The sequence below is a fragment of the Salmo salar genome, unplaced genomic scaffold (assembly GCF_905237065.1).
Source record: "Salmo salar unplaced genomic scaffold, Ssal_v3.1, whole genome shotgun sequence".
Classification (NCBI taxonomy): domain Eukaryota; kingdom Metazoa; phylum Chordata; class Actinopteri; order Salmoniformes; family Salmonidae; genus Salmo; species Salmo salar.
This window is the reverse complement of record NW_025547987.1, coordinates 140,385-168,003: the sequence shown is the minus strand read 5'-3', so window position 1 is coordinate 168,003 and position 27,619 is coordinate 140,385. Positions and strand designations below refer to the sequence as shown.

Here is a 27,619-nt window from a genome sequence, read left to right as displayed (position 1 = left end):
GGAATGACCCATATCCTGTCCATTAGACTCTATTCATTTATACCAGGTTACCTTCAGACCAGTCCTGTATTAGATCAGGATATAACTAGGAATGATCCATATCCTGTCCATTAGACTCTATTCATTTATACCAGGTTACCTTCAGTCCTGTATTAGATCAGGATATAACTAGGAATGATCCATATCCTGTCCATTAGACTCTATTCATTTATACCAGGTTACCTTCAGTCCTGTATTAGATCAGGATATAACTAGGAATGACCCATATCCTGTCCATTAGACTCTATTCATTTATACCAGGTTACCTTCAGACCAGTCCTGTATTAGATCAGGATATAACTAGGAATGACCCATATCCTGTCCATTAGACTCTATTCATTTATACCAGGTTACCTTCAGTCCTGTATTAGATCAGGATATAACTATATATAGGTACCAGTGTGAAGCTTGTAGAGCAAAATGGGTGAAATACCTTTTTAGACCCCCAGACACTAAAGTCAGAGTTTAGTTTAGCATTATGCTAATTAGATTACCGCGTGGAAACAGACATCCAGGCTTTTAATGATTATTAATTATTATTGTACTTTTTACTATATTGCTTTTACACATGTGTTGTATTTTGTCTACAGAGAAGCAAAGACAACGATGGGAAGAACGAGGTAAGTGGTCTGGTGTCTTGTTAGAGTTTCACATAAAGAGATTATGATCATTACTATAATACTGATGGGTCAACTGTTAATCACAGACCTCATGGTTTATTACTATAATACTGATGGGTCAACTGTTAATCACAGACCTCATGGTTTATTACTATAATACTGATGGGTCAACTGTTAATCACAGACCTCATGGTTTATTACTATAATACTGATGGGTCAACTGTTAATCACAGACCTCATGGTTTATTACTATAATACTGATGGGTCAACTGTTAATCACAGACCTCATGGTTTATTACTATAATACTGATGGGTCAACTGTTAATCACAGACCTCATGGTTTATTACTATAATACTGATGGGTCAACTGTTAATCACAGACCTCATGGTTTATTACTATAATACTGATGGGTCAACTGTTAATCACAGACCTCTTGGTTTATTACTATAATACTGATGGGTCAACTGTTAATCACAGACCTCATGGTTTATTACTATAATACTGATGGGTCAACTGTTAATCACAGACCTCATGGTTTATTACTATAATACTGATGGGTCAACTGTTAATCACAGACCTCATGGTTTATTACTATAATACTGATGGGTCAACTGTTAATCACAGACCTCATGGTTTATTACTATAATACTGATGGGTCAACTGTTAATCACAGACCTCATGGTTTATTACTATAATACTGATGGGTCAACTGTTAATCACAGACCTCATGGTTTATTACTATAATACTGATGGGTCAACTGTTAATCACAGACCTCATGGTTTATTACTATAATACTGATGGGTCAACTGTTAATCACAGACCTCATAGTTTTGTCTTGTTCTACAGTATATAACTCTACATCTAACCTGACTAGTAATGTCCTCTTGTTCTACAGTATATAACTCTACATCTAACCTGACTAGTAATGTCCTCTTGTTCTACAGTATATAACTCTACATCTAACCTGACTAGGTGATGCCCGGTTTGTGACCAGACACAAGGATCACCTCATTCAGAAGGTTTCCGGGGGAATCCATAGCATCTGAGCTGCACCAGAAGGACTTGATCCCTGATGAGATGAACTCTCAGATCAGTGCTGCCGGGACCAGCCAGGACCAGATGAGACTGTTGTTCAAGGCCCTAGAAGAAGCAGAAGACACAACAAGAGTGAAATCTACATTTTACAAGATTCTACTGGATCTGGAACCTGACGTTGTCAAAGACCTGAGTAAGAACCTCTCTTCCTCTGGTTACATATCACTGGAATATAAACCTTATCTAGTCTATCACCTGGGTAAGAACCTCTCTACCTCTGGTTACATATCACTGGAATATAAACCTTATCTAGTCTATCACCTGGGTAAGAACCTCTCTACCTCTGGTTACATATCACTGGAATATAAACCTTATCTAGTCTATCACCTGGGTAAGAACCTCTCTTCCTCTGGTTACATATCACTGGAATATAAACCTTATCTAGTCTATCACCTGGGTAAGAACCTCTCTACCTCTGGTTACATATCACTGGAATATAAACCTTATCTAGTCTATCACCTGGGTAAGAACCTCTCTACCTCTGGTTACATATCACTGGAATATAAACCTGATCTAGTCTATCACCTGGGTAAGAACCTCTCTTCTGGCTGTACTGGGTAGAGAGGAACAAGGCTCTGAGGGGTGACCAGTCCTCTGCTGGCTGTACTGGTAGACCAGAGGAACCAGGCTCTGAGGGGTGGCCAGTCCTCTACTGGCTGCACTGGGTAGAGAGGAACCAGGCTCTGAGGGGTGACCAGTCCTCTACTGGCTGTACTGGTAGACCAGAGGAACCAGGCTCTGAGGGGTGACCAGTCCTCTGCTGGCTGTACTGGTAGACCAGAGGAACCAGGCTCTGAGGGGTGACCAGTCCTCTACTGGCTGTACTGGGTAGACCAGAGGAACCAGGCTCTGAGGGGTGACCAGTCCTCTACTGGCTGTACTGGTAGACCAGAGGAACCAGGCTCTGAGGGGTGACCAGTCCTCTACTGGCTGTACTGGGTAGACCAGAGGAACCAGGCTCTGAGGGGTGACCAGTCCTCTACTGGCTGTACTGGGTAGACCAGAGGAACCAGGCTCTGAGGGGTGACCATTCCTCTACTGGCTGTACTGGGTAGAGAGGAACCAGGCTCTGAGGGGTGACCAGTCCTCTGCTGGCTGTACTGGTAGACCAGAGGAACCAGGCTCTGAGGGGTGGCCAGTCCTCTACTGGCTGCACTGGGTAGAGAGGAACCAGGCTCTGAGGGGTGACCAGTCCTCTACTGGCTGTACTGGGTAGAGAGGAACCAGGCTCTGAGGGTGACCAGTCCTCTACTGGCTGTACTGGTAGACCAGAGGAACCAGGCTCTGAGGGGTGACCAGTCCTCTACTGGCTGTACTGGGTAGACCAGAGGAACCAGGCTCTGAGGGGTGACCAGTCCTCTACTGGCTGTACTGGGTAGACCAGAGGAACCAGGCTCTGAGGGGTGACCAGTCCTCTACTGGCTGTACTGGGTAGAGAGGAACCAGGCTCTGAGGGGTGACCAGTCCTCTTCTGGCTGTACTGGGTAGACCAGAGGAACCTGGCTCTGAGGGGTGACCAGTCCTCTACTGGCTGTACTGGGTAGACCAGAGGAACCAGGCTCTGAGGGGTGACCAGTCCTCTACTGGCTGTACTGGGTAGACCAGAGGAACCAGGCTCTGAGTTAGATAATAACATGATGTTTTTAGGTGTCAACGTCTTCTAACTGATTATCTGTTTTTATTAACAGATGTAAATAAGATGAAGGCCCCCAGTAAGTATTTATAAGTCTGTCTGTCTGTCTGTCTGTCTGTCTGTTTGTCTGTCTGTCTGTCTGTCTGTGTGTGTCTGTCTGTCTGTGTTCCTGTGTGTCTGTCTGTCTGTGTAACTGTCTTCATGTTCTACTACCCATAATACATTATGTTTTATCTTCTGTCAACAGAGGTCAGAATAGAGAGGATGTAGTCTGTCTTCATGTTCTAGTACCCATAATACATTATGTTTTATCTACTGTCTACAGAGGAGGTCAGAATAGAGAGGATGTAGTCTGTTTTCATGTTCTAGTACCCATAATACATCATGTTTTATCTACTGTCTACAGAGGAGGTCAGAATAGAGAGGATGTTGTCTGTCTTCATGTTCTAGTACCCATAATACATCATGTTTTATCTTCTGTCTACAGAGAAGCTCAGGAAAGAGAACGGTAAGTTGTGTGTGAAAGTCTGTGGGCTTCCACAACTGCATTATTTAACTGTGTGCCTGTCTGTCAATGTTCCTGTCTGTCTGTCTATGTTCCTGTCTGTCTGTCTATGTTCCTTTCTGTCTGTCTATGTTCTTGTCTGTCTATGTTCCTGTCTGTCTGTCTGTCTGTCTGTCTGTCTGTCTGTCTGTCTGTCTGTCTGTCTGTCTGTCTGTCTGTCTGTCTGTCTGTCTGTCTGTCTCTCTGTCTGTCTGTCTGTCTGTCTGTCTATGTTACTGTCTGTCTGTCTGTGTTGCTGTCTATCTGTCTGATCTGTTGCTGTCTGTCTGTCTGATATGTTGCTGTCTGTCTGTCTGTCTATGTTCCTACCTGTCTGTCTATGTTGCTTTCTGTCTGTCTGTGTGTGTTTTGTCTGTCTGTGTTTTTGTCTGTTTGTGTGTTTTTGTCTGTCTTTGTGTTTTTGTCTGCCTGTCTGTGTGTCTGTCTGTCTGTCTGTCTGTCTGTCTGTCTGTCTGTCTGTCTGTCTGTCTGTCTGTCTGTCTGTCTGTCTGTCTGTCTGTCTGTGTTTGTCTGTCTGTGTGTGTGTTTCTGTGTTTCTGTCTGTGTGTCTGTGTTTCTTTCTGTGTTTCTCTCTGTCTGTGTTTTTGTGTTTCTGTCTGTGTGTCTGTCTGTCTGTCTGTGTTGGTCTGTCTGTCTGTCTGTGTGTTTCTGTCTGTGTGTGTTTCTGTCTGTATGTCTGTGTTTCTGTCTGTCTGTGTTTCTGTCTGTCTGTGTTTCTGTCTATGTTTCTGTCTGTATGTGTGTGTTTCTGTATGTCTGTCTGTCTGTGTTTTTGTCTGTCTGTGTGTGTTTCTGTCTGTCTGTCTGTGTTTCTGTGTGTCTGTCTGTCTGTGTTTCTGTCTGTCTCTGTCTGTCTATGTTTTTGTCTGTCTGTGTGTGTGTCTGTCTGTATGTCTGTGTTTCTGTCTGTCTGTCTGTTTGTCTGTCTGTGTTTCTGTCTGTCTGTGTTACGGTATGTCTGTGTTTCTGTCTATGTGTCCTTCTGTCTGTATGTGTGTGTTTCTGTATGTCTGTGTGTGTTTTTGTCTGTCTGTGTGTTTTTGTCTGTCTGTGTGTTTTTTGTCTGTCTGTGTGTTTCTGTCTGTGTGTGTTTCTGTCTGTATGTCTGTGTTTCTGTCTGTCTGTGTTTCTGTCTATGTGTCTGTCTGTATGTGTGTGTTTCTGTCTGTCTGTGTTTTTGTCTGTCTGTGTGGGTTTCTGTCTGTCTGTGTGTTTTTGTCTCTATGTGCTTTTGTCTGTCTGTCCGTGTGTCTGTGTTTCTGTCTGTCTGTGTTTCTGTCTGTCTGTGTGTTTTTGTCTGTGTGTGTTTCTGTCTGTATGTGTGTGTTTCTGTATGTGTGTGTGTGTTTCTGTCTGTATGTATGTGTTTCTGTCTGTCTGTCTATTTGTCTGTCTGTCTATGTGTCTGTATGTGTGTGTTTCTGTCTGTCTGTGTAAGTTTCTGTCTGTCTGTGTATTTTTGTCTGTGTGTTTTTGTCTGTCTGTGTGTGTTTCTGTCATTGTTTGTGTCTGTCTGGCTGTCTGTCTGTGTTGGTCTGTCTGTCTGTCTGTGTGTTTCTGTCTGTGTGTGTTTCTGTCTGTGTCTCTGTGTTTCTGTATGTCTGTATGTCTGTGTTTCTGTCTGTGTGTGTGTGTTTCTGTCTGTGTCTCTGTGTTTCTGTATGTCTGTATGTCTGTGTTTCTGTCTGTGAGTGTTTTTGTCTGTCTGTGTTTGTGTCTGTCTGTCTGTCTGTCTGTCTGTCTGTCTGTCTGTGTGTGTGTCTGTGTGTCTGTGTGTCTGTCTGTGTTCCTGTGTGTCTGTCTGTGTTCCTGTGTGTCTGTCTGTCTGTGTAACTGTCTTCATGTTCTACTACCCATAATACATTATGTTTTATCTTCTGTCAACAGAGGTCAGAATAGAGAGGATGTAGTCTGTTTTCATGTTCTAGTACCCATAATACATCATGTTTTATCTACTGTCTACAGAGGAGGTCAGAATAGAGAGGATGTTGTCTGTCTTCATGTTCTAGTACCCATAATACATCATGTTTTATCTACTGTCTACAGAGGAGGTCAGAATAGAGAGGATGTTGTCTGTCTTCATGTTCTAGTACCCATAATACATCATGTTTTATCTACTGTCTACAGAGGAGGTCAGAATAGAGAGGATGTTGTCTGTCTTCATGTTCTAGTACCCATAATACATCATGTTTTATCTACTGTCTACAGAGAAGCTCAGGAAAGAGAACGGTAAGTTGTGTGTGAAAGTCTGTGGGCTTCCACAACTGCATTATTTAACTGTGTGCCTGTCTGTCAATGTTCCTGTCTGTCTGTCTATGTTCCTTTCTGTCTGTCTATGTTCCTGTCTGTCTATGTTCCTGTCTGTCTATCTGTCTGTCTGTCTGTCTGTCTGTCTGTCTGTCTGTCTGCCTGTCTGTCTGCCTGTCTGTCTGTGTTCCTGTCTGTCTGTCTGTCTGTCTGTCTGTCTGTCTGTCTGTCTGTGTCTATGTACCTGTCTGTCTATGTTCCTGTCTGTCTGTCTGTCTGTGTTCCTGTCTGTCTTTCTATGTACCTGTCTGTCTGTCTATGTACCTGTCTGTCTGTCTATGTTCCTGTCTGTCTGTCTGTCTGTCTATGTTCCTGTCTGTCTGTCTATGTTCCTGTCTGTCTGTCTGTCTGTCTGTCTATGTTCCTGTCTGTCTGTCTATCTATGTTCCTGTCTGTCTGTCTGTCTGTCTGTCTGTCTGTCTATGTTCCTGTCTGTCTATGTTCCTGTCTGTCTGTCTGTGTCTGTCTGTCTGTCTGTGTCTATGTTCCTGTCTGTCTGTCTGTCTGTGTTCCTGTCTGTCTTTCTACGTACCTGTCTGTCTGTCTATGTACCTGCCTGTCTGTCTATGTTTCTGTCTATGTTTCTGTCTGTCTGTCTGTCTGTCTCTCTGTCTGTCTATGTTCCTGTCTGTCTGTCTGTCTATGTTCCTGTCTGTCTGTCTATCTATGTTCCTGTCTGTCTGTCTGTCTGTCTGTCTGTCTGTCTGTCTGTCTGTCTGTCTGTCTGTCTGTCTGTCTGTGTTCCTGTCTGTGTTCCTGTCTGTCTGTCTGTCTGTCTGTCTGTCTATGTTCCTGTCTGTCTGTCTATGTTCCTGTCTGTCTATGTTCCTGTCTGTCTGTCTGTCTGTCTGTCTGTCTGTCTGTCTGTCTGTCTGTCTGTCTGTCTGTCTGTCTGTCTGTGTCTATGTTCCTGTCTGTCTGTCTGTCTGTCTGTGTTCCTGTCTGTCTTTCTATGTACCTGTCTGTCTGTCTATGTACCTGCCTGTCTGTCTATGTTTCTGTCTATGTGTCTGTCTGTCTGTCTGTCTGTCTGTCTGTCTGTCTGTCTGTCTGTCTGTCTGTCTGTCTATGTTCCTGTCTGTCTGTCTGTCTGTCTGTCTGTCTGTCTGTCTGTCTGTCTGTCTGTCTGTCTATGTTCCTGTCTGTCTGTCTGTCTGTCTGTCTGTCTGTCTGTCTGTCTGTCGGCCTGTGTCTGTCTGTCTGTCTGTGTTCCTGTCTGTCTGTGTTCCTGGCTGTCTATGTTCCTGTCTGTCTGTCTGTCTGTCTGTCTGTCTGTCTGTCTGTCTGTCTGTGTTCCTGTCTGTCTGTGTTCCTGTCTGTCTGTCTGTCTGTCAGTGTTCCTGTCTGTCTGTGTTCCTGTCTGTCTGTCTGTCTGTCTGTGTTCCTGTCTGTCTGTGTTCCTGTCTGTCTGTCTGTCTGTCTGTCTGTGTTCCTGTCTGTCTGTGTTCCTGTCTGTCTGTGTTCCTGTCTGTCTGTCTGTCTGTGTTCCTGTCTGTCTTTCTATGTACCTGTCTGTCTGTCTATGTACCTGTCTGTCTGTCTATGTTCCTGTCGGTCTATGTTTCTGTCTATGTTTCTGTCTGTCTGTCTGTCTGTCTGTCTGTCTGTCTGTCTGTCTGTCTGTCTGTCTGTCTGTGTTCCTGTCTGTCTGTGTTCCTGTCTGTCTGTCTGTCTGTCTGTGTTCCTGTCTGTCTGTCTGTCTGTCCGTCTGTGTTCCTGTCTGTCTGTGTCTATGTACCTGTCTGTCTATGTACCTGTGTCTGTCTATGTCCTGTCTGTCTGTCTGTCTGTGTTCCTGTCTGTCTTTCTATGTACCTGTCTGTCTGTCTATGTACCTGTCTGTCTGTCTATGTTTCTGTCTGTCTGTCTGTCTGTCTGTCTGTCTATGTTCCTGTCTGTCTGTCTGTCTGTCTGTCTGTCTGTCTATGTTCCTGTCTGTCTGTCTATCTATGTTCCTGTCTGTCTGTCTGTCTGTCTGTCTGTCTGTCTGTCTGTCTGTGTTCCTGTCTGTGTTCCTGTCTGTCTGTCTGTCTGTCTGTCTGTCTGTCTGTCTGTCTGTCTGTCTGTCTGTCTGTATGTCGGCCTGTGTCTATGTTCCTGTCTGTCTGTCTGTCTGTCTGTCTGTCTGTCTGTGTTCCTGTCTGTCTTTCTACGTACCTGTCTGTCTGTCTATGTACCTGCCTGTCTGTCTATGTTTCTGTCTATGTTTCTGTCTGTCTGTCTGTCTGTCTCTCTGTCTGTCTATGTTCCTGTCTGTCTGTCTGTCTATGTTCCTGTCTGTCTGTCTATCTATGTTCCTGTCTGTCTGTCTGTCTGTCTGTCTGTCTGTCTGTCTGTCTGTCTGTCTGTCTGTGTTCCTGTCTGTGTTCCTGTCTGTCTGTCTGTCTGTCTGTCTATGTTCCTGTCTGTCTGTCTATGTTCCTGTCTGTCTATGTTCCTGTCTGTCTGTCTGTCTGTCTGTCTGTCTGTGTCTATGTTCCTGTCTGTCTGTCTGTCTGTCTGTGTTCCTGTCTGTCTTTCTATGTACCTGTCTGTCTGTCTATGTACCTGCCTGTCTGTCTATGTTTCTGTCTATGTGTCTGTCTGTCTGTCTGTCTGTCTGTCTGTCTGTCGGCCTGTGTCTGTCTGTCTGTCTGTGTTCCTGTCTGTCTGTGTTCCTGGCTGTCTATGTTCCTGTCTGTCTGTCTGTCTGTCTGTCTGTCTGTGTTCCTGTCTGTCTGTGTTCCTGTCTGTCTGTCTGTCTGTCTGTCTGTGTTCCTGTCTGTCTGTGTTCCTGTCTGTCTGTCTGTCTGTCTGTCTGTCTGTGTTCCTGTCTGTCTGTGTTCCTGTCTGTCTGTGTTCCTGTCTGTCTGTCTGTCTGTGTTCCTGTCTGTCTTTCTATGTACCTGTCTGTCTGTCTATGTACCTGTCTGTCTGTCTATGTTCCTGTCTGTCTATGTTTCTGTCTATGTTTCTGTCTGTCTGTCTGTCTGTCTGTCTATGTTCCTGTCTGTCTGTCTGTCTGTCTGTCTGTCTGTCTGTCTGTCTGTGTTCCTGTCTGTCTGTGTTCCTGTCTGTCTGTCTGTGTTCCTGTCTGTCTGTCTGTCTGTCTGTCTGTCCGTCTGTGTTCCTGTCTGTCTGTGTCTATGTACCTGTCTGTCTATGTACCTGTGTCTGTCTATGTCCTGTCTGTCTGTCTGTCTGTGTTCCTGTCTGTCTTTCTATGTACCTGTCTGTCTGTCTATGTACCTGTCTGTCTGTCTATGTTCCTGTTTGTCTATGTTTCTGTCTATGTTTCTGTCTGTCTGTCTGTCTGTCTGTCTGTCTATGTTCCTGTCTGTCTGTCTGTCTGTCTGTCTGTCTATGTTCCTGTCTGTCTGTCTATCTATGTTCCTATCTGTCTGTCTGTCTGTCTGTCTGTCTGTCTGTCTGTCTGTCTGTCTGTCTGTGTTCCTGTCTGTGTTCCTGTCTGTCTGTCTGTCTGTCTGTATGTCGGGCCTGTGTCTATGTTCCTGTCTGTCTGTCTGTCTGTCTGTCTGTCTGTCTGTCTGTCTGTGTTCCTGTCTGTCTTTCTATGTACATGTCTGTCTGTCTGTCTGTCTGTCTGTCTGTCTGTCTGTCTGTCTGTCTGTGTTCCTGTCTGTCTGTCTGTCTATGTTCCTGTCTGTCTGTCTGTCTGTCTGTCTGTCTGTCTGTCTGTCTGTCTGTCTGTCGGCCTGTGTCTGTCTGTCTGTGTTCCTGTCTGTCTGTGTTCCTGTCTGTCTATGTTCCTGTCTGTCTGTCTGTCTGTCTGTCTTTTTTCCTGTCTGTCTGTGTTCCTGTCTGTCTGTCTGTCTGTGTTCCTGTCTGTCTGTCTGTCTATGTTCCTGTCTGTCTGTCTGTCTGTCTGTCTGTGTCTATGTTCCTGTCTGTCTGTCTGTGTTCCTGTCTGTCTTTCTATGTACCTGTCTGTCTGTCTATGTACCTGCCTGTCTGTCTATGTTTCTGTCTATGTTCCTGTCTGTCTGTCTGTCTGTCTATGTTCCTGTCTGTCTGTCTGTCTGTCGGCCTGTGTCTGTCTGTCTGTGTGTCTGTCTGTCTGTGTTCCTGTCTGTCTGTCTGTCTGTCTGTCTGTCTGTCTGTCTGTCTGTCTGTCTATGTTCCTGTCTGTCTGTCTGTCTGTCTGTCTATGTTCCTGTCTGTCTGTCTGTCTGTCTGTCGGCCTGTGTCTGTCTGTCTGTCTGTGTTCCTGTCTGTCTGTGTTCCTGGCTGTCTATGTTCCTGTCTGTCTGTCTGTCTGTCTGTCTGTCTGTCTGTCTGTCTGTCTGTCTGTCTGTGTTCCTGTCTGTCTGTGTTCCTGTCTGTCTGTCTGTCTGTGTTCCTGTCTGTCTGTGTTCCTGTCTGTCTGTCTGTCTGTCTGTCTGTGTTCCTGTCTGTCTTTCTATGTACCTGTCTGTCTGTCTATGTACCTGTCTGTCTGTCTATGTTCCTGTCGGTCTATGTTTCTGTCTATGTTTCTGTCTGTCTGTCTGTCTGTCTGTCTGTCTGTCTGTCTGTCTGTCTGTCTATGTTCCTGTCTGTCTGTCTGTCTGTCTGTCTGTCTGTCTGTCTGTCTGTGTTCCTGTCTGTCTGTGTTCCTGTCTGTCTGTCTGTCTGTCTGTGTTCCTGTCTGTCTGTCTGTCTGTCTGTCCGTCTGTGTTCCTGTCTGTCTGTGTCTATGTACCTGTCTGTCTATGTACCTGTGTCTGTCTATGTCCTGTCTGTCTGTCTGTCTGTGTTCCTGTCTGTCTTTCTATGTACCTGTCTGTCTGTCTATGTACCTGTCTGTCTGTCTATGTTTCTGTCTATGTTTCTGTCTGTCTGTCTGTCTGTCTGTCTGTCTGTCTGTCTGTCTGTCTATGTTCCTGTCTGTCTGTCTGTCTGTCTGTCTATGTTCCTGTCTGTCTGTCTATCTATGTTCCTATCTGTCTGTCTGTCTGTCTGTCTGTCTGTCTGTCTGTCTGTGTTCCTGTCTGTGTTCCTGTCTGTCTGTCTGTCTGTCTGTCTGTCTGTATGTCGGCCTGTGTCTATGTTCCTGTCTGTCTGTCTGTCTGTCTGTCTGTCTGTGTTCCTGTCTGTCTTTCTACGTACCTGTCTGTCTGTCTATGTACCTGCCTGTCTGTCTATGTTTCTGTCTATGTTTCTGTCTGTCTGTCTGTCTGTCTGTCTGTCTCTCTGTCTGTCTATGTTCCTGTCTGTCTGTCTGTCTATGTTCCTGTCTGTCTGTCTATCTATGTTCCTGTCTGTCTGTCTGTCTGTCTGTCTGTCTGTCTGTCTGTCTGTCTGTCTGTCTGTCTGTGTTCCTGTCTGTGTTCCTGTCTGTCTGTCTGTCTGTCTATGTTCCTGTCTGTCTGTCTATGTTCCTGTCTGTCTATGTTCCTGTCTGTCTGTCTGTCTGTCTGTCTGTCTGTCTGTCTGTCTGTCTGTCTGTCTGTGTCTATGTTCCTGTCTGTCTGTCTGTCTGTCTGTCTGTGTTCCTGTCTGTCTTTCTATGTACCTGTCTGTCTGTCTATGTACCTGCCTGTCTGTCTATGTTTCTGTCTATGTGTCTGTCTGTCTGTCTGTCTGTCTGTCTGTCTGTCTGTCTGTCTGTCTGTCTATGTTCCTGTCTGTCTGTCTGTCTGTCTGTCTGTCTGTCTGTCTGTCTGTCTGTCTGTCTGTCTGTCTGTCTGTCTGTCTATGTTCCTGTCTGTCTGTCTGTCTGTCTGTCGGCCTGTGTCTGTCTGTCTGTCTGTGTTCCTGTCTGTCTGTGTTCCTGGCTGTCTATGTTCCTGTCTGTCTGTCTGTCTGTCTGTCTGTCTGTCTGTCTGTGTTCCTGTCTGTCTGTGTTCCTGTCTGTCTGTGTTCCTGTCTGTCTGTCTGTCTGTGTTCCTGTCTGTCTTTCTATGTACCTGTCTGTCTGTCTATGTACCTGTCTGTCTGTCTATGTTCCTGTCTGTCTATGTTTCTGTCTATGTTTCTGTCTGTCTGTCTGTCTGTCTGTCTGTCTGTCTGTCTATGTTCCTGTCTGTCTGTCTGTCTGTCTGTCTGTCTGTCTGTCTGTCTGTCTGTCTGTCTGTCTGTCTGTCTGTGTTCCTGTCTGTCTGTGTTCCTGTCTGTCTGTCTGTCTGTCTGTCTGTGTTCCTGTCTGTCTGTCTGTCTGTCTGTCTGTCTGTCTGTCTGTCTGTCCGTCTGTGTTCCTGTCTGTCTGTGTCTATGTACCTGTCTGTCTATGTACCTGTGTCTGTCTATGTCCTGTCTGTCTGTCTGTCTGTGTTCCTGTCTGTCTTTCTATGTACCTGTCTGTCTGTCTATGTACCTGTCTGTCTGTCTATGTTTCTGTCTGTCTGTCTGTCTGTCTGTCTATGTTCCTGTCTGTCTGTCTGTCTGTCTGTCTATGTTCCTGTCTGTCTGTCTATCTATGTTCCTATCTGTCTGTCTGTCTGTCTGTCTGTCTGTCTGTCTGTCTGTGTTCCTGTCTGTCTGTCTGTCTATGTTCCTGTCTGTGTTCCTGTCTGTCTGTCTGTCTGTCTGTCTGTCTGTCTGTCTGTCTGTATGTCGGCCTGTGTCTATGTTCCTGTCTGTCTGTCTGTCTGTCTGTCTCTCTGTGTTCCTGTCTGTCTTTCTATGTACATCTCTGTCTGTCTGTCTGTCTGTCTGTCTGTCTGTCTGTCTGTCTGTCTGTCTGTGTTCCTGTCTGTCTGTCTGTCTATGTTCCTGTCTGTCTGTCTGTCTGTCTGTCTGTCTGTCTGTCTGTCTGTCTGTCGGCCTGTGTCTGTCTGTCTGTGTTCCTGTCTGTCTGTGTTCCTGTCTGTCTATGTTCCTGTCTGTCTGTCTGTCTGTCTGTCTGTCTTTTTTCCTGTCTGTCTGTGTTCCTGTCTGTCTGTCTGTCTGTGTTCCTGTCTGTCTGTCTGTCTGTCTGTCTGTCTGTCTGTCTGTCTATGTTCCTGTCTGTCTGTCTGTCTGTCTGTCTGTCTGTCTGTCTGTGTCTATGTTCCTGTCTGTCTGTCTGTGTTCCTGTCTGTCTTTCTATGTACCTGTCTGTCTGTCTATGTACCTGCCTGTCTGTCTATGTTTCTGTCTATGTTCCTGTCTGTCTGTCTGTCTGTCTATGTTCCTGTCTGTCTGTCTGTCTGTCGGCCTGTGTCTGTCTGTCTGTGTGTCTGTCTGTCTGTGTTCCTGTCTGTCTGTCTGTCTGTCTGTGTTCCTGTCTGTCTGTGTTCCTGTCTGTCTGTATGTCTGTCTGTCTGTCTGTCTGTCTGTGTTCCTGTCTGTCTGTGTTCCTGTCTGTCTGTCTGTCTGTGTTCCTGTCTGTCTTTCTATGTACCTGTCTGTCTGTCTATGTACCTGTCTGTCTGTCTATGTTTCTGTCTGTCTGTCTGTCTGTCTGTCTGTCTGTCTGTCTATGTTCCTGTCTGTCTGTCTGTCTGTCTGTCTGTCTGTCTGTGTTCCTGTCTGTCTGTGTTCCTGTCTGTCTGTCTGTCTGTCTGTGTTCCTGTCTGTCTGTCTGTCTGTCTGTCTGTCTGTCTGTCCGTCTGTGTTCCTGTCTGTCTGTGTCTATGTACCTGTCTGTCTATGTACCTGTGTCTGTCTATGTCCTGTCTGTCTGTCTGTCTGTGTTCCTGTCTGTCTTTCTATGTACCTGTCTGTCTGTCTATGTACCTGTCTGTCTGTCTATGTTTCTCTCTGTCTGTCTGTCTGTCTGTCTGTCTATGTTCCTGTCTGTCTGTCTGTCTGTCTATGTTCCTGTCTGTCTGTCTATCTATGTTCCTATCTGTCTGTCTGTCTGTCTGTCTGTCTGTCTGTCTGTGTTCCTGTCTGTGTTCCTGTCTGTCTGTCTGTCTGTCTGTCTGTCTGTCTGTCTGTATGTCGGCCTGTGTCTATGTTCCTGTCTGTCTGTCTGTCTGTCTGTCTGTCTGTCTGTCTCTGTTCCTGTCTGTCTTTCTATGTACATGTCTGTCTGTCTGTCTGTCTGTCTGTCTGTCTGTCTGTCTGTCTGTGTTCCTGTCTGTCTGTCTGTCTATGTTCCTGTCTGTCTGTCTGTCTGTCTGTCTGTCTGTCTGTCGGCCTGTGTCTGTCTGTCTGTGTTCCTGTCTGTCTGTGTTCCTGTCTGTCTGTCTGTCTGTGTTCCTGTCTGTCTGTCTGTCTGTCTGTCTATGTTCCTGTCTGTCTGTCTGTCTGTCTGTCTGTCTGTCTGTCTGTCTGTGTCTATGTTCCTGTCTGTCTGTCTGTGTTCCTGTCTGTCTTTCTATGTACCTGTCTGTCTGTCTATGTACCTGCCTGTCTGTCTATGTTTCTGTCTATGTTCCTGTCTGTCTGTCTGTCTGTCTATGTTCCTGTCTGTCTGTCTGTCGGCCTGTGTCTGTCTGTCTGTGTGTCTGTCTGTCTGTGTTCCTGTCTGTCTGTCTGTCTGTCTGTCTGTGTTCCTGTCTGTCTGTGTTCCTGTCTGTCTGTATGTCTGTCTGTCTGTCTGTCTGTCTGTGTTCCTGTCTGTCTGTGTTCCTGTCTGTCTGTGTTCCTGTCTGTCTGTCTGTCTGTGTTCCTGTCTGTCTTTCTATGTACCTGTCTGTCTGTCTATGTACCTGTCTGTCTGTCTATGTTTCTGTCTGTCTGTCTGTCTGTCTGTCTGTCTGTCTGTCTATGTTCCTGTCTGTCTGTCTGTCTGTCTGTCTGTCTGTCTGTCTGTGTTCCTGTCTGTCTGTGTTCCTGTCTGTCTGTCTGTCTGTCTGTGTTCCTGTCTGTCTGTCTGTCTGTCTGTCTGTCCGTCTGTGTTCCTGTCTGTCTGTGTCTATGTACCTGTCTGTCTATGTACCTGTGTCTGTCTATGTCCTGTCTGTCTGTCTGTCTGTGTTCCTGTCTGTCTTTCTATGTACCTGTCTGTCTGTCTATGTACCTGTCTGTCTGTCTATGTTTCTCTCTGTCTGTCTGTCTGTCTGTCTATGTTCCTGTCTGTCTGTCTGTCTGTCTATGTTCCTGTCTGTCTGTCTATCTATGTTCCTATCTGTCTGTCTGTCTGTCTGTCTGTCTGTGTTCCTGTCTGTGTTCCTGTCTGTCTGTCTGTCTGTCTGTCTGTCTGTCTGTCTGTCTGTATGTCGGCCTGTGTCTATGTTCCTGTCTGTCTGTCTGTCTGTCTGTCTGTCTGTCTGTCTCTGTTCCTGTCTGTCTTTCTATGTACATGTCTGTCTGTCTGTCTGTCTGTCTGTCTGTCTGTCTGTCTGTCTGTGTTCCTGTCTGTCTGTCTGTCTATGTTCCTGTCTGTCTGTCTGTCTGTCTGTCTGTCTGTCTGTCTGTCGGCCTGTGTCTGTCTGTCTGTGTTCCTGTCTGTCTGTGTTCCTGTCTGTCTATGTTCCTGTCTGTCTGTCTGTCTGTCTGTCTGTCTGTCTTTTTTCCTGTCTGTCTGTGTTCCTGTCTGTCTGTCTGTCTGTCTGTCTGTCTGTGTTCCTGTCTGTCTGTCTGTCTGTCTGTCTGTCTGTCTGTCTATGTTCCTGTCTGTCTGTCTGTCTGTCTGTCTGTCTGTGTCTATGTTCCTGTCTGTCTGTCTATGTTCCTGTCTGTCTGTCTGTCTGTCTGTCTGTCTGTGTCTATGTACCTGCCTGTCTGTCTATGTTTCTGTCTATGTTCCTGTCTGTCTGTCTGTCTGTCTGTCTATGTTCCTGTCTGTCTGTCGGCCTGTGTCTGTCTGTCTGTGTGTCTGTCTGTCTGTGTTCCTGTCTGTCTGTGTTCCTGTCTGTCTATGTTCCTGTCTGTCTGTCTGTCTGTCTGTCTGTCTGTCTGTCTGTCTGTCTGTCTGTGTTCCTGTCTGTCTGTGTTCCTGTCTGTCTGTGTTCCTGTCTGTCTGTCTGTCTGTGTTCCTGTCTGTCTTTCTATGTACCTGTCTGTCTGTCTATGTACCTGTCTGTCTGTCTATGTTCCTGTCTGTCTATGTTTCTGTCTATGTTTCTGTCTGTCTGTCTGTCTCTGTCTGTCTGTCTGTCTGTCTGTGTTCCTGTCTGTCTGTCTGTCTGTCTGTCTGTCTGTCTGTCTGTCTGTCTGTCTGTCTGTCTGTCTATGTTCCTGTCTGTCTGTCTATGTTCCTGTCTGTCTATGTTCCTGTCTGTCTTTCTGTCTGTCTGTCTGTGTCTATGTTCCTGTCTGTCTGTCTGTCTGTGTTCCTGTCTGTCTTTCTACGTACCTGTCTGTCTGTCTATGTACCTGCCTGTCTGTCTATGTTTCTGTCTATGTTTCTGTCTGTCTGTCTGTCTGTCTGTCTGTCTATGTTCCTGTCTGTCTGTCTGTCTGTCTATGTTCCTGTCTGTCTGTCTGTCTGTCTGTCTGTCTTTCTGTCTGTGTTCCTGTCTGTGTTCCTGTCTGTCTGTCTGTCTGTCTGTCTGTCTGTCTATGTTCCTGTCTGTCTGTCTATGTTCCTGTCTGTCTATGTTCCTGTCTGTCTGTCTGTCTGTCTGTCTGTGTCTATGTTCCTGTCTGTCTGTGTTCCTGTCTGTCTTTCTATGTACCTGTCTGTCTGTCTATGTACCTGCCTGTCTGTCTATGTTTCTGTCTGTCTGTCTGTCTGTCTGTCTGTCTGTCTATGTTCCTGTCTGTCTGTTTGTCTGTCTGTCTATGTTCCTGTCTGTCTGTCTATGTTCCTGTCTGTCTATGTTCCTGTCTGTCTTTCTGTCTGTCTGTCTGTGTCTATGTTCCTGTCTGTCTGTCTGTCTGTGTTCCTGTCTGTCTTTCTACGTACCTGTCTGTCTGTCTATGTACCTGCCTGTCTGTCTATGTTTCTGTCTATGTTTCTGTCTGTCTGTCTGTCTGTCTGTCTGTCTGTCTGTCTGTCTGTCTATGTTCCTGTCTGTCTGTCTGTCTGTCTATGTTCCTGTCTGTCTGTCTATCTATGTTCCTGTCTGTCTGTCTGTCTGTCTGTCTGTCTGTCTTTCTGTCTGTGTTCCTGTCTGTGTTCCTGTCTGTCTGTCTGTCTGTCTGTCTGTCTGTCTGTCTGTCTGTCTATGTTCCTGTCTGTCTGTCTATGTTCCTGTCTGTCTATGTTCCTGTCTGTCTGTCTGTCTGTCTGTGTCTATGTTCCTGTCTGTCTGTGTTCCTGTCTGTCTTTCTATGTACCTGTCTGTCTGTCTATGTACCTGCCTGTCTGTCTATGTTTCTGTCTGTCTGTCTGTCTGTCTGTCTGTCTGTCTGTCTGTCTGTCTGTCTATGTTCCTGTCTGTCTGTTTGTCTGTCTGTCTATGTTCCTGTCTGTCTGTCTGTCTGTCTGTCTGTGTTCCTGTCTGTCTGTGTTCCTGTCTGTCTATGTTCCTGTCTGTCTGTCTGTCTGTCTGTCTGTCTGTCTGTCTGTCTGTCTGTCTGTCTGTGTTCCTGTCTGTCTGTCTGTCTGTCTGTCTATGTTCCTGTCTGTCTGTCTATCTGTCTGTCTGTCTGTCTGTCTGTGTTCCTGTCTGTCTGTGTCTATGTACCTGTCTGTCTATGTACCTGTGTCTGTCTATGTTCCTGTCTGTCTGTCTGTCTGTCTGTGTTCCTGTCTGTCTTTCTATGTACCTGTCTGTCTGTCTATGTACCTGTCTGTCTGTCTATGTTCCTGTCTGTCTGTCTGTCTATGTTCCTGTCTGTCTGTCTATCTATGTTCCTGTCTGTCTGTCTGTCTGTCTGTCTGTCTGTCTGTCTGTCTGTCTGTCTGTCTGTCTGTGTTCCTGTCTGTGTTCCTGTCTGTCTGTCTGTCTGTATGTCTGTCTATGTTCCTGTCTGTCTGTCTATGTTCCTGTCTGTCTATGTTCCTGTCTGTCTATGTTCCTGTCTGTCTGTCTGTCTGTCTGTCTGTCTGTCTGTCTGTCTGTCTGTCTGTCTGTGTCTATGTTCCTGTCTGTCTGTCTGTCTGTCTGTCTGTCTGTCTGTCTGTCTGTCTGTCTGTCTGTCTGTCTGTGTTCCTGTCTGTCTGTCTGTGTTCCTGTCTGTCTTTCTATGTACATGTCTGTCTGTCTATGTACCTGCCTGTCTGTCTATGTTCCTGTCTGTCTGTCTGTCTGTCTGTCTGTCTGTCTGTCTGTCTGTCTGTCTGTCTGTGTTCCTGTCTGTCTATGTTCCTGTCTGTCTGTGTGTCTGTCTGTCTGTGTTCCTGTCTGTCTGTGTTCCTGTCTGTCTGTCTGTCTGTCTGTCTGTCTGTCTGTCTGTCTATGTTCCTGTCTGTCTGTCTGTCTGTCTGTCTGTCTGTCTGTCTGTGTCTATGTTCCTGTCTGTCTGTCTGTGTTCCTGTCTGTCTTTCTATGTACCTGTCTGTCTGTCTATGTACCTGCCTGTCTGTCTATGTTTCTGTCTATGTTTCTGTCTGTCTGTCTGTCTGTCTGTCTGTCTGTCTGTCTGTCTGTCTGTCTGTCTGTCTATGTTCCTGTCTGTCTGTCTGTCTATGTTCCTGTCTGTCTGTCTGTCTGTCTGTCGGCCTGTGTCTGTCTGTCTGTGTGTCTGTCTGTCTGTGTTCCTGTCTGTCTGTCTGTGTTCCTGTCTGTCTATGTTCCTGTCTGTCTGTCTGTCTGTCTGTCTGTCTGTCTGTCTGTCTGTCTGTCTGTCTGTCTATGTTCCTGTCTGTCTGTCTGTCTGTCTGTCTGTCTGTCTGTCGGCCTGTGTCTGTCTGTCTGTCTGTCTGTGTTCCTGTCTGTCTGTGTTCCTGTCTGTCTATGTTCCTGTCTGTCTGTCTGTCTGTCTGTCTGTCTGTCTGTCTGTCTGTCTGTATGTATGTCTGTCTATGTTCCTGTCTGTCTGTCTGTCTGTCTGTCTGCCTGTCTATGTTTCTGTCTGTCTGTCTGTCTGTATTTCTGTCTGTCTGTATTTCTGTCTGTCTGTCTGTCTGTCTGTCTGTCTGTCTGTCTGTCTGTCTGTCTGTCTGTATGTCTGTGTTCCTGTCTGTGTTCCTGTCTGTGTTCCTGTCTGTGTTCCTGTCTGTCTGTGTTCCTGTCTGTGTTCCTGTCTGTCTGTGTTCCTGTCTGTGTTCCTGTCTGTCTATGTTTCTGTCTATCTGTCTGTCTGTCTTCACTACCGGATGTAGTCTGTCTGATGAGTTGCACAACTTCATGTACTTCATTGATTTAAGTGAAAACACTTTCCTTAAAAAATATATACACTATATATTACACTGATTAACTACACTATATATTACACTGATTAACTACTCTATATATTACACTGGTTAACTACACTATATATTACACTGATTATCTACACTGTATATTACACTGATTATCTACACTATATATTACACTATATATTACACTGATTAAGTACACTATATATTACACTGATTAACTACTCTATATATTACACTGGTTAACTACACTATATATTACACTGATTATCTACACTATATATTACACTATATATTACACTGATTAAGTACACTATATATTACACTGATTAAGTACACTATATATTACACTGATTAACTGCACTATATATACTAAAGTATGTGGACAACTCTTTAAATTAGTGGATTCTATTTCAGCCACACCCGTTGCTGACAGGTGTATAAAATCAACCACACCGCCATGCAATCTCCATAGACAAACATTGTCAGTAGAATGGCCTTACTGAAGAGCTCAGTGACTTTCAACGTGGCACCGTCTTAGGATGCCACCTTTCCAACAAGTCAGTTGGTCAAGTTTCTGCCCTGCTAGAGCTTCCCCAGTCAAGTGTAAGTGCTGTTATTGTTGAGTGGAAACATCTAGGAGCAAAAATGTCTCAGCCGTTTAGTGGTAGGCCACAGAATCTCACAGAGTGGGACCGCCAAGTGTTGAAGCGCGTAAAAATCGTCTGTCCTCGTTTGCAACTCTCACTACAGAGTTCCAAACTGCCTCTGGATGCAACGTCAACACAACGTCAACACAATAACTGTTTGTCTGGAGCTTCATGAAATGGGTTTCCATGGCCGAGCAGCCGCACACAAGCCTAAGATCACCATGCTCAATGCCAAGCGTCGGGTGGAGAGGTGTAAAGCTCACCGCCATTGGACACTGGACTAGTGGAAATACATTCTCAGGAGTGATGAATCACGCTTCACCATCTGGCAGTCTGACAGATGAATCTGGGTTTGGCGGATGCCAGGAAAACACTACCTGCCCCAATGCATAGTGCCAACTGTAAAGGTTGGTGGAGGAGGAATAATGGTCTGGGGCTGTTTTTCATGGTTCGGGCCCCTTAGTTCCAGTGAAGGGAAATCTTAACGCTACAGCATACAATGACATTCTAGATGATTCTGTGCTTCCAACTTTGTGGCAACAGTTTGGGGAAGGCCCTTTCCTGTTTCAGCATGACAATGCCCTCGTCCACAAAGCAAGGTCCATACAGAAATGGTTTGTCGAGATCGGTATGGAAGAACTTTTTTATTTTATTTATGTATTTCACCTTTATTTAACCAGGTAGGCTAGTTGAGAAAAAGTTGTCATTTACAACTGCGACCTGGCCAAGATAAAGCAAAGCAGTTTGACACATACAACAACACAGAGTTACACATGGAATAAACAAACATACAGTCAATAATACAGTAGAACAAAAGAAAACAAAGTCTATAGATAGTGACTGCAAATGAGGTAAGTTAAGGCAATAAATAGGCCATGGTGGAGAAGTAATTACAATACAGCAATTAAACACTGGAATGGTATATGAGCAGAAGATGAATGTGCAAGTAGATACTGGGGTGCAAAGGAGCAAGATAAATACATAAATACAGTATGGGGATGAGGTAGATAGATGGGCTGTTTACAGATGGGCAATGTACAGGTACAGTGACAGCTGGTGCTTAAAGCTAGTGAGGGAGATATGAGTCCCCAGCTTCAGAGATTTTTGCAGTTCGTTCCAGTCATTGGCAGCAGAGAACTGGAAGGAGAGGCGACCAAAGGAGGAATTGGCTTTGGGGGTGACCAGTGAGATATACCTGCTGGAGCGCGTGCTACGAGTGGGTGCTGCTATGGTGATCAGTGAGCTGAGATAAGGCGGGGCTTTACCTAGAAGAGACTTGTAGATAACCTGAAGCTAGTAGGTTTGGCGACGAGTATGAAGCGAGGGCCAACCAACGAGAGTGTACAGGTCGCAGTGGTGGGTAGTGTATGGGGCTTTGGTGACAAAATGGATGGCACTGTGATAGACTGCATCCAGTTTGTTGAGTAGAGTGTTGGAGGAGATTTTATAGGTGACATCGCCGAAGTCGAAGAACGGTAGGATGGTCAGTTTGACAGCATGAGTGAAGGATGCTTTGTTGCGAAATAGGAAGCCGATTCTAGATTTAATTTTGGATTGGAGAAGCTTAATGTGAGTCTGGAAGGAGAGTTTACAGTCTAACCAGACACCTAGGTATTTTTAGTTGTCCACGTATTCTAAGTCAGAGCCGTCCAGAGTAGTGATGCTGGACGGGCGAGCAGGTGCGGGCAGTGATCGATTGAATAGCATGCATTTAGTTTTACTTGCATTTAAGAGCAGTTGGAGGCCACGTAAGGAGAGTTGTATGGCATTGAAGCTTGTCTGGAGGTTAGTTAACACAGTGTCCAAAGAGGGGCCAGTGTCCGAAGAGGGGCCAGAAGTATACAGAATGGTGTCGTCTGTGTAGAGGTGGATCAGAGAATCACCAGCAGCAAGAGCAACATCATTGATGTATACAGAGAAGAGAGTCGGCCCGAGAATTCAACCCTGTGGCACCCCCATAGAGACTGCCAGAGGTCCGGACAACAGGCCCTCCGATTTGACACACTGAACTCTATCAGAGAAGTAGTTGGTGAACCAGGCGAGGCAATCATTTGAGAAACCAAGGCTGTCGAGTCTGCCAATAAGAATGTGGTGATTGACAGAGTCGAAAGCCTTGGCCAGGTCGACGAATACGGCTGCACAGTACTGTCTCTTATCGATGGCGGTTATGATGTCGTTTAGGACCTTGAGCATGGCTGAGGTGCACCCATGACCAGCTCTGAACCAGATTGCATAGCGGAGAAGGTACGGTGGGATTCGAAATGGTCGGTAATCTGTTTGTTGACTTGGCTTTCGAAGACGGTAGAAAGACAGGGTAGGATAGATATAGGTCTGTAGCAGTTTGGGTCTAGAGTGTCACCTTGTCATTTGTAGGGGTCCAGATTTTGCAGCTCTTTCAGAACATCCGCTATCTGGATTTGGGTGAAGGAGAAATGGTGGGGGCTTTGGCGGGTTGCTGTGGAGGGTGCCGGGCAGTTGACCGGGGTTGGGGTAGCCAGGTGGAAAGCATGGCCAGCCGTAGAGATGCTTATTGAAATTCTCAATTATAGTGGATTTATCGGTTGTAACAGTGTTTCCTAGCCTCAGTGCAGTGGGCAGCTGGGAGGAGGGGCTCTTATTCTCCATGGACTTTACAGTGTCCCAGAACGTTTTTGAATTAGTACTACAGGATGCAAATCTCTGTTTGAAAAAGCTAGCCTTAGCTTTCCTAACTGCCTGTGTATATTTGTTCCTAACTTCCCTGAAAAGTTGCATGTCACGGGGGCTATTCGATGCTAATGCAGAACGCCACAGGATGTTTTTGTGCTGGTCAAGGGCAGACAGGTCTGGAGTGAACCAAGGACTATATCTATTCCTAGTTCTACATTTTTTGAATGGGGCATGCTTATTTAAGATGGTGAGGAAGGCACTTTTAAAGAATAGCCAGGCATCCTCTACTGACAGGATGAGGTCAATGTCCTTCCAGGATACCCCGGCCTGGTCGATTAGAAAGGCCTGCTCGCAGAAGTGTTTTAGGGAGCGTTTGACAGTGATGAGGGGTGGTTGTTTGGTCGCAGACCCATTACGGATGCAGACAATGAGGCAGTGATCGCTGAGATCTTGATTGAAAATGGCAGAGGTGTATTTAGAGGGCAAGTTGGTCAGGATGATATCTAAGAGGGTGCACATGGTTACAGATTTAGGGTTGTACCTGGTAGGTTCCTTAATAATTTGTGTGAGATTGAGGGCATCTAGCTTAGATTGTAGGATGGCCGGGGTGTTAAGCATGTCCCAGTTTAGGTCACCTAGTAGCACATGCTCAGAAGATAGATGGGGGCAATCAATTCACATATGGTGTCGAGGGCACAGCTGGGGGCAGAGGGTGGTCTATAGCAAGCGGCAACAGTGAGAGACTTGTTTCTGGAAAGGTGAATTTTTTTGAAGTAGAAGCTCGAATTGTTTGGGTACAGACTTGGATAGTAATACAGAACTCTGCAGGTTATTTTTGCAGTAGATTGCAACTCCGCCCACTTTGGCAGTTCTATCTTGTCGGAAAATGTTGTAGTGTCATGAGTATTTCTAGTTCCAATGATATTAACTCAACACTCACTATAAGCTTTGACCAATTCCCCAGAGGTGGAAAGGCCCTGGTTAATAGAAGAATTTGACAAAGTCCCAGAATTCTGCAAAAGGTTAGTTAGGGATGGAGATGCCAGGGTTTTTGGTGGTTTTCCTATGCCAGGATTCAGACACGGCTAAGACATCCGGGTTGGCAGAGTGTGCTAAAGCAGTGAATAAAACAAACTTAGGGAGTAGGCTTCTAATGTTAACATGCATGAAACCAAGGCTTTTACGGTTACAGAAGTCAACAAATGAGAGTGCCTGGGGAATGGGAGTGGAGCTAGGCACTGCAGGGCCTGGATTCACCTCTACATCACCAGAGGAACAGAGGAGGAGTAGGATAAGGGTACAGCTAAAGGTTATAAGAACTGGCCGTCTAGCACGTTCGGAACAGAGAGTAAAAGGAGCAGGTTTCCGGGCACGATAGCATAGATTCAATGCATAATGTACAGACAAAGGTAAGGTAGGATGTGAGTACATTGGAGGTAAACCTAGGCATTGAGTAATGATGAGAGAGATGTAGTCTCTAGAGACGTTTAAACCAGGTGATGTCATCGCATATATAGGAGGTGGAACAACATTGTTGGTTAAGGCATATTGAGCAGGGCTAGAGGCTCTACAGTGAAATAAGACAGTAATCACTAACCAGGACAGTAATGGACGAGGCATATTGATATTAGAGAGAGGCATGCGTAGCCAAGTGAACATATGGGTCCAGTGAGTGGTTGGGCTGGCTGGGGACATGGAGATTCAGACAGTTAGCAGGCCGGTGCTAACAAGCTAGCAGATAGTGGGCCGGGGCAAGCAAGCTAGCAGTTAGCAGACCGGGGCAAGCAAGCTAGCAGTTAGCAGACCGGGGCTAGCAAGCTAGCAGAAGGGCCTTTGGGGGACGTCGCGATGGAGGTAAGTCTGTTTTTTGCCTCTTTGACGTCAATAGACCAGTCGTGGATTAGTAGGGTTCCAAGTAGCTCTAGGTAGCTAGCAGGCAGCGGTTAGCAGAATGGGCCTAAAAATAGGTCCATTATGCTCTGGTTTGAGTCATGTTGTACGAACTCGCGAGAGCTTTCCGAGCTAAAGGTTAGCTGATGACCGCTAGCAGTGGTTTGCTGACTGATAGCTGGTAGCTGGTAGCTGGTAAGGCCATTCTACTGACAAGGTTTGTCTGTGGAGATTGCATGGCTGTGTGCTTGATTTTATACACCTGTCAGCAACGGGTGTGGCTGAAATAACCAAATACACTAATTTGAAGGGGTGTCCACATACTTTTGTATATATAGTGTAGTTAACCAGTGTAATATATAGTGTAGTTAATCAGTGTAATATATAGTGTAGTTAATCAGTGTAATATATAGTGTAATATATAGTGTAGTTAATCAGTGTAATATATAGTGTAGTTAATATATAGTGTAGTTAACCAGTGTAATATATAGTGTAGTTAACCAGTGTAATATATAGTGTAATATATAGTGTAGTTAATATATAGTGTAGTTAACCAGTGTAATATATAGTGTAGTTAATCAGTGTAATATATAGTGTAGTTAATCAGTGTAATATATAGTGTAGTTAACCACTGTAATATATAGTGTAGTTAACCAGTGTAATATATAGTGTAGTTAATCAGTGTAATATATAGTGTAGTTAATCAGTGTAATATATAGTGTAGTTAACCACTGTAATATATAGTGTATATATTTATTAAGGCAAACGTTTTCACTTACATCAATGAAATACATTAGCTGGCTTCAGTTGAGGGATTCCAGATCCGAGGTAAATAGAAATACTTTAGGAAAACAGATCCACCCCACAGGCTGGTTGCAGGAGAGTATTTAGATGTTGAGGTTTAGGAAAATATTTTTAAAAAGATATGCGAAGAAAAAGATATAAAAAGATAATTACAAGGGACACGACAGGACAAAGACGTCTGACTGCCATCTTGGATTATCAACTTGACTGGCCTGCACAGAGCCCTGACCTCAACCCCATCGAACACCTTTGGAATGAATTGGAACGCCGACTGCGAGCCAGGCCTAATCTCCCAGCATCAATCGATCAATCAAATGTATTTATGAAGCCCTTTTACATCAGCTGATATCTCAAAGTGCTGTACAGAAACCCAGCCTAAAACCCCAAACAGCAAGCAATGCAGGTGTAGAAGTACGGTGGCTAGGAAAAACTCCATAGAATGGCCAGAACCTAGGAAGAAACCTAGAGAGGAACCAGGCTATGAGGGGTGGCCAGTCCTCTTCTGGCTGTGCCGGTGGAGATTATAACAGAACATGGCCAAGATGTTCAAATGTTCATAGATGACCAACAGGGTCAAATAATAATAATCACAGTGGTTGTCGAGGGTGCAACAGGTCAGCACCTCAGGAGTAAATGTCAGTTGGCTTTTCATAGCTGATCATTCAGAGTATCTCTACCGCTCCTGCTGTCTCTAGAGAGTTGAAACCAGCAGGTCTGGGACCGGGAGCATGTCCGGTGAACAGATCAGGGTTCCATAGCCGCAGGCAGAACAGTTGAAACTGGAGCAGCAGCACAACCAGGTGGACTGGGGAGAGCAAGGAGTCATCAGGCCAGATTGTCCTGAGGCATGGTCCTAGGGCTCAGGTCCTCTGAGAGAAGAGAGAGAGGGAGACCTCACTAATGCTCTTGTGGCTGAATGGAAGCAAGTCCCCACAGCAATGTTCCATCATCTAGTGGAAAGCCTTCCCAGAATAGTGGAGGCTGTTATAGCAGCAAAGGGGGACCAACTCCATATTAATGCCCATGATTTTGGAATTAAATGTTCAATGAGCAGGTGTCCACATACTTTTGGTCATGTAGTGTATCTACCTAATGTTAGATAATAGCAGGTGTCCACATACTTTTGGTCATGTAGTGTATACATCTCATGATTCAATGATTATTTAATTATCACTATCTCACTATCTTTATTTAATTTTACAGATGAACTCAAAGAAAAGCTGAGTAAGTAGTGTGTGTGTGTGTGTGTGTGTGTGTGTGTGTGTGTGTGTGTGTGTGTGTGTGTGTGTGTGTGTGTGTGTGTGTGTGTGTGTGTGTGTGTGTGTTCACATGCGTCTGTGTCTGCATTGTCATGTTTTTAAGGTTTGCTCACCAACATGTGGGTTCTGACTATCTGTTCTTGTCCTCAGGGAAAGCTGAAGAAACCAACCAATCCCTCTCCACCTCTCCAGGTGGTCAACAGAAAACACAGACTCCTTCCCAAAGTAATCAGTCTTTATGATTCTAATGTTTCCTAGAATTACTGGTCAGTTTATTATCTCTATCTGTCTCTCTCTCTGTCTGGTCAGTTTATTATCTCTATCTGTCTCTCTCTCTGTCTGGTCAGTTTATTATCTCTATCTGTCTCTCTCTCTGTCTGGTCAGTTTATTATCTCTATCTGTCTCTCTCTCTGTCTGGTCAGTTTATTATCTCTATCTGTCTCTCTCTCTGTCTGGTCAGTTTATTATCTCTATCTGTCTCTCTCTCTGTCTGGTCAGTTTATTATCTCTATCTGTCTCTCTCTCTCTCTGGTCAGTTTATTATCTCTATCTGTCTCTCTCTCTGTCTGGTCAGTTTATTATCTCTGTCTCTCTGTCTGGTCAGTTTATTATCTCTATCTGTCTCTCTCTCTCTGTCTGGTCAGTTTATTATCTCTATCTGTCTCTCTCTCTGTCTGGTCAGTTTATTATCTCTATCTGTCTCTCTCTCTGTCTGGTCAGTTTATTATCTCTATCTGTCTCTCTCTCTGTCTGGTCAGTTTATTATCTCTATCTGTCTCTCTCTCTCTGTCTGGTCAGTTTATTATCTCTATCTGTCTCTCTCTCTGTCTGGTCAGTTTATTATCTCTATCTGTCTCTCTCTGTCTGGTCAGTTTATTATCTCTATCTGTCTCTCTCTCTGTCTGGTCAGTTTATTATCTATATCTGTCTCTCTCTCTGTCTGGTCAGTTTATTATCTCTATCTGTCTCTCTCTCTGTCTGGTCAGTTTATTATCTCTATCTGTCTCTCTCTCTGTCTGGTCAGTTTATTATCTCTATCTGTCTCTCTCTCTGTCTGGTCAGTTTA

The 27,619-nt window shown here is 45.2% G+C and overlaps 1 protein-coding gene across 7 annotated transcripts in view; it reads left to right on the top strand.

Moving 5' to 3' along the window:
* The first annotated feature begins 326 nt into the window (after positions 1-326).
* Positions 327-27,619, top strand: part of LOC123732550 (translation initiation factor IF-2-like) — a 28,486-nt gene continuing 1,193 nt past the window's right edge. Inside the window, exons 1-7 of one of the 7 annotated variants that reach the window (XM_045711772.1) lie at positions 327-659; positions 1,634-1,889; positions 3,445-3,468; positions 3,877-3,897; positions 6,163-6,183; positions 26,497-26,517; positions 26,703-26,777. In XM_045711772.1, coding sequence (XP_045567728.1) covers positions 1,739-1,889; positions 3,445-3,468; positions 3,877-3,897; positions 6,163-6,183; positions 26,497-26,517; positions 26,703-26,777 — 313 coding nt within the window. In that variant the 5' untranslated portion in view covers positions 327-659; positions 1,634-1,738. The remainder of the gene's footprint in view (positions 660-1,633; positions 1,890-3,444; positions 3,469-3,876; positions 3,898-6,162; positions 6,184-26,496; positions 26,518-26,702; positions 26,778-27,619) is intronic. The other 6 variants (XM_045711768.1, XM_045711769.1, XM_045711771.1 and 3 more) reach the window with 6 other exon arrangements.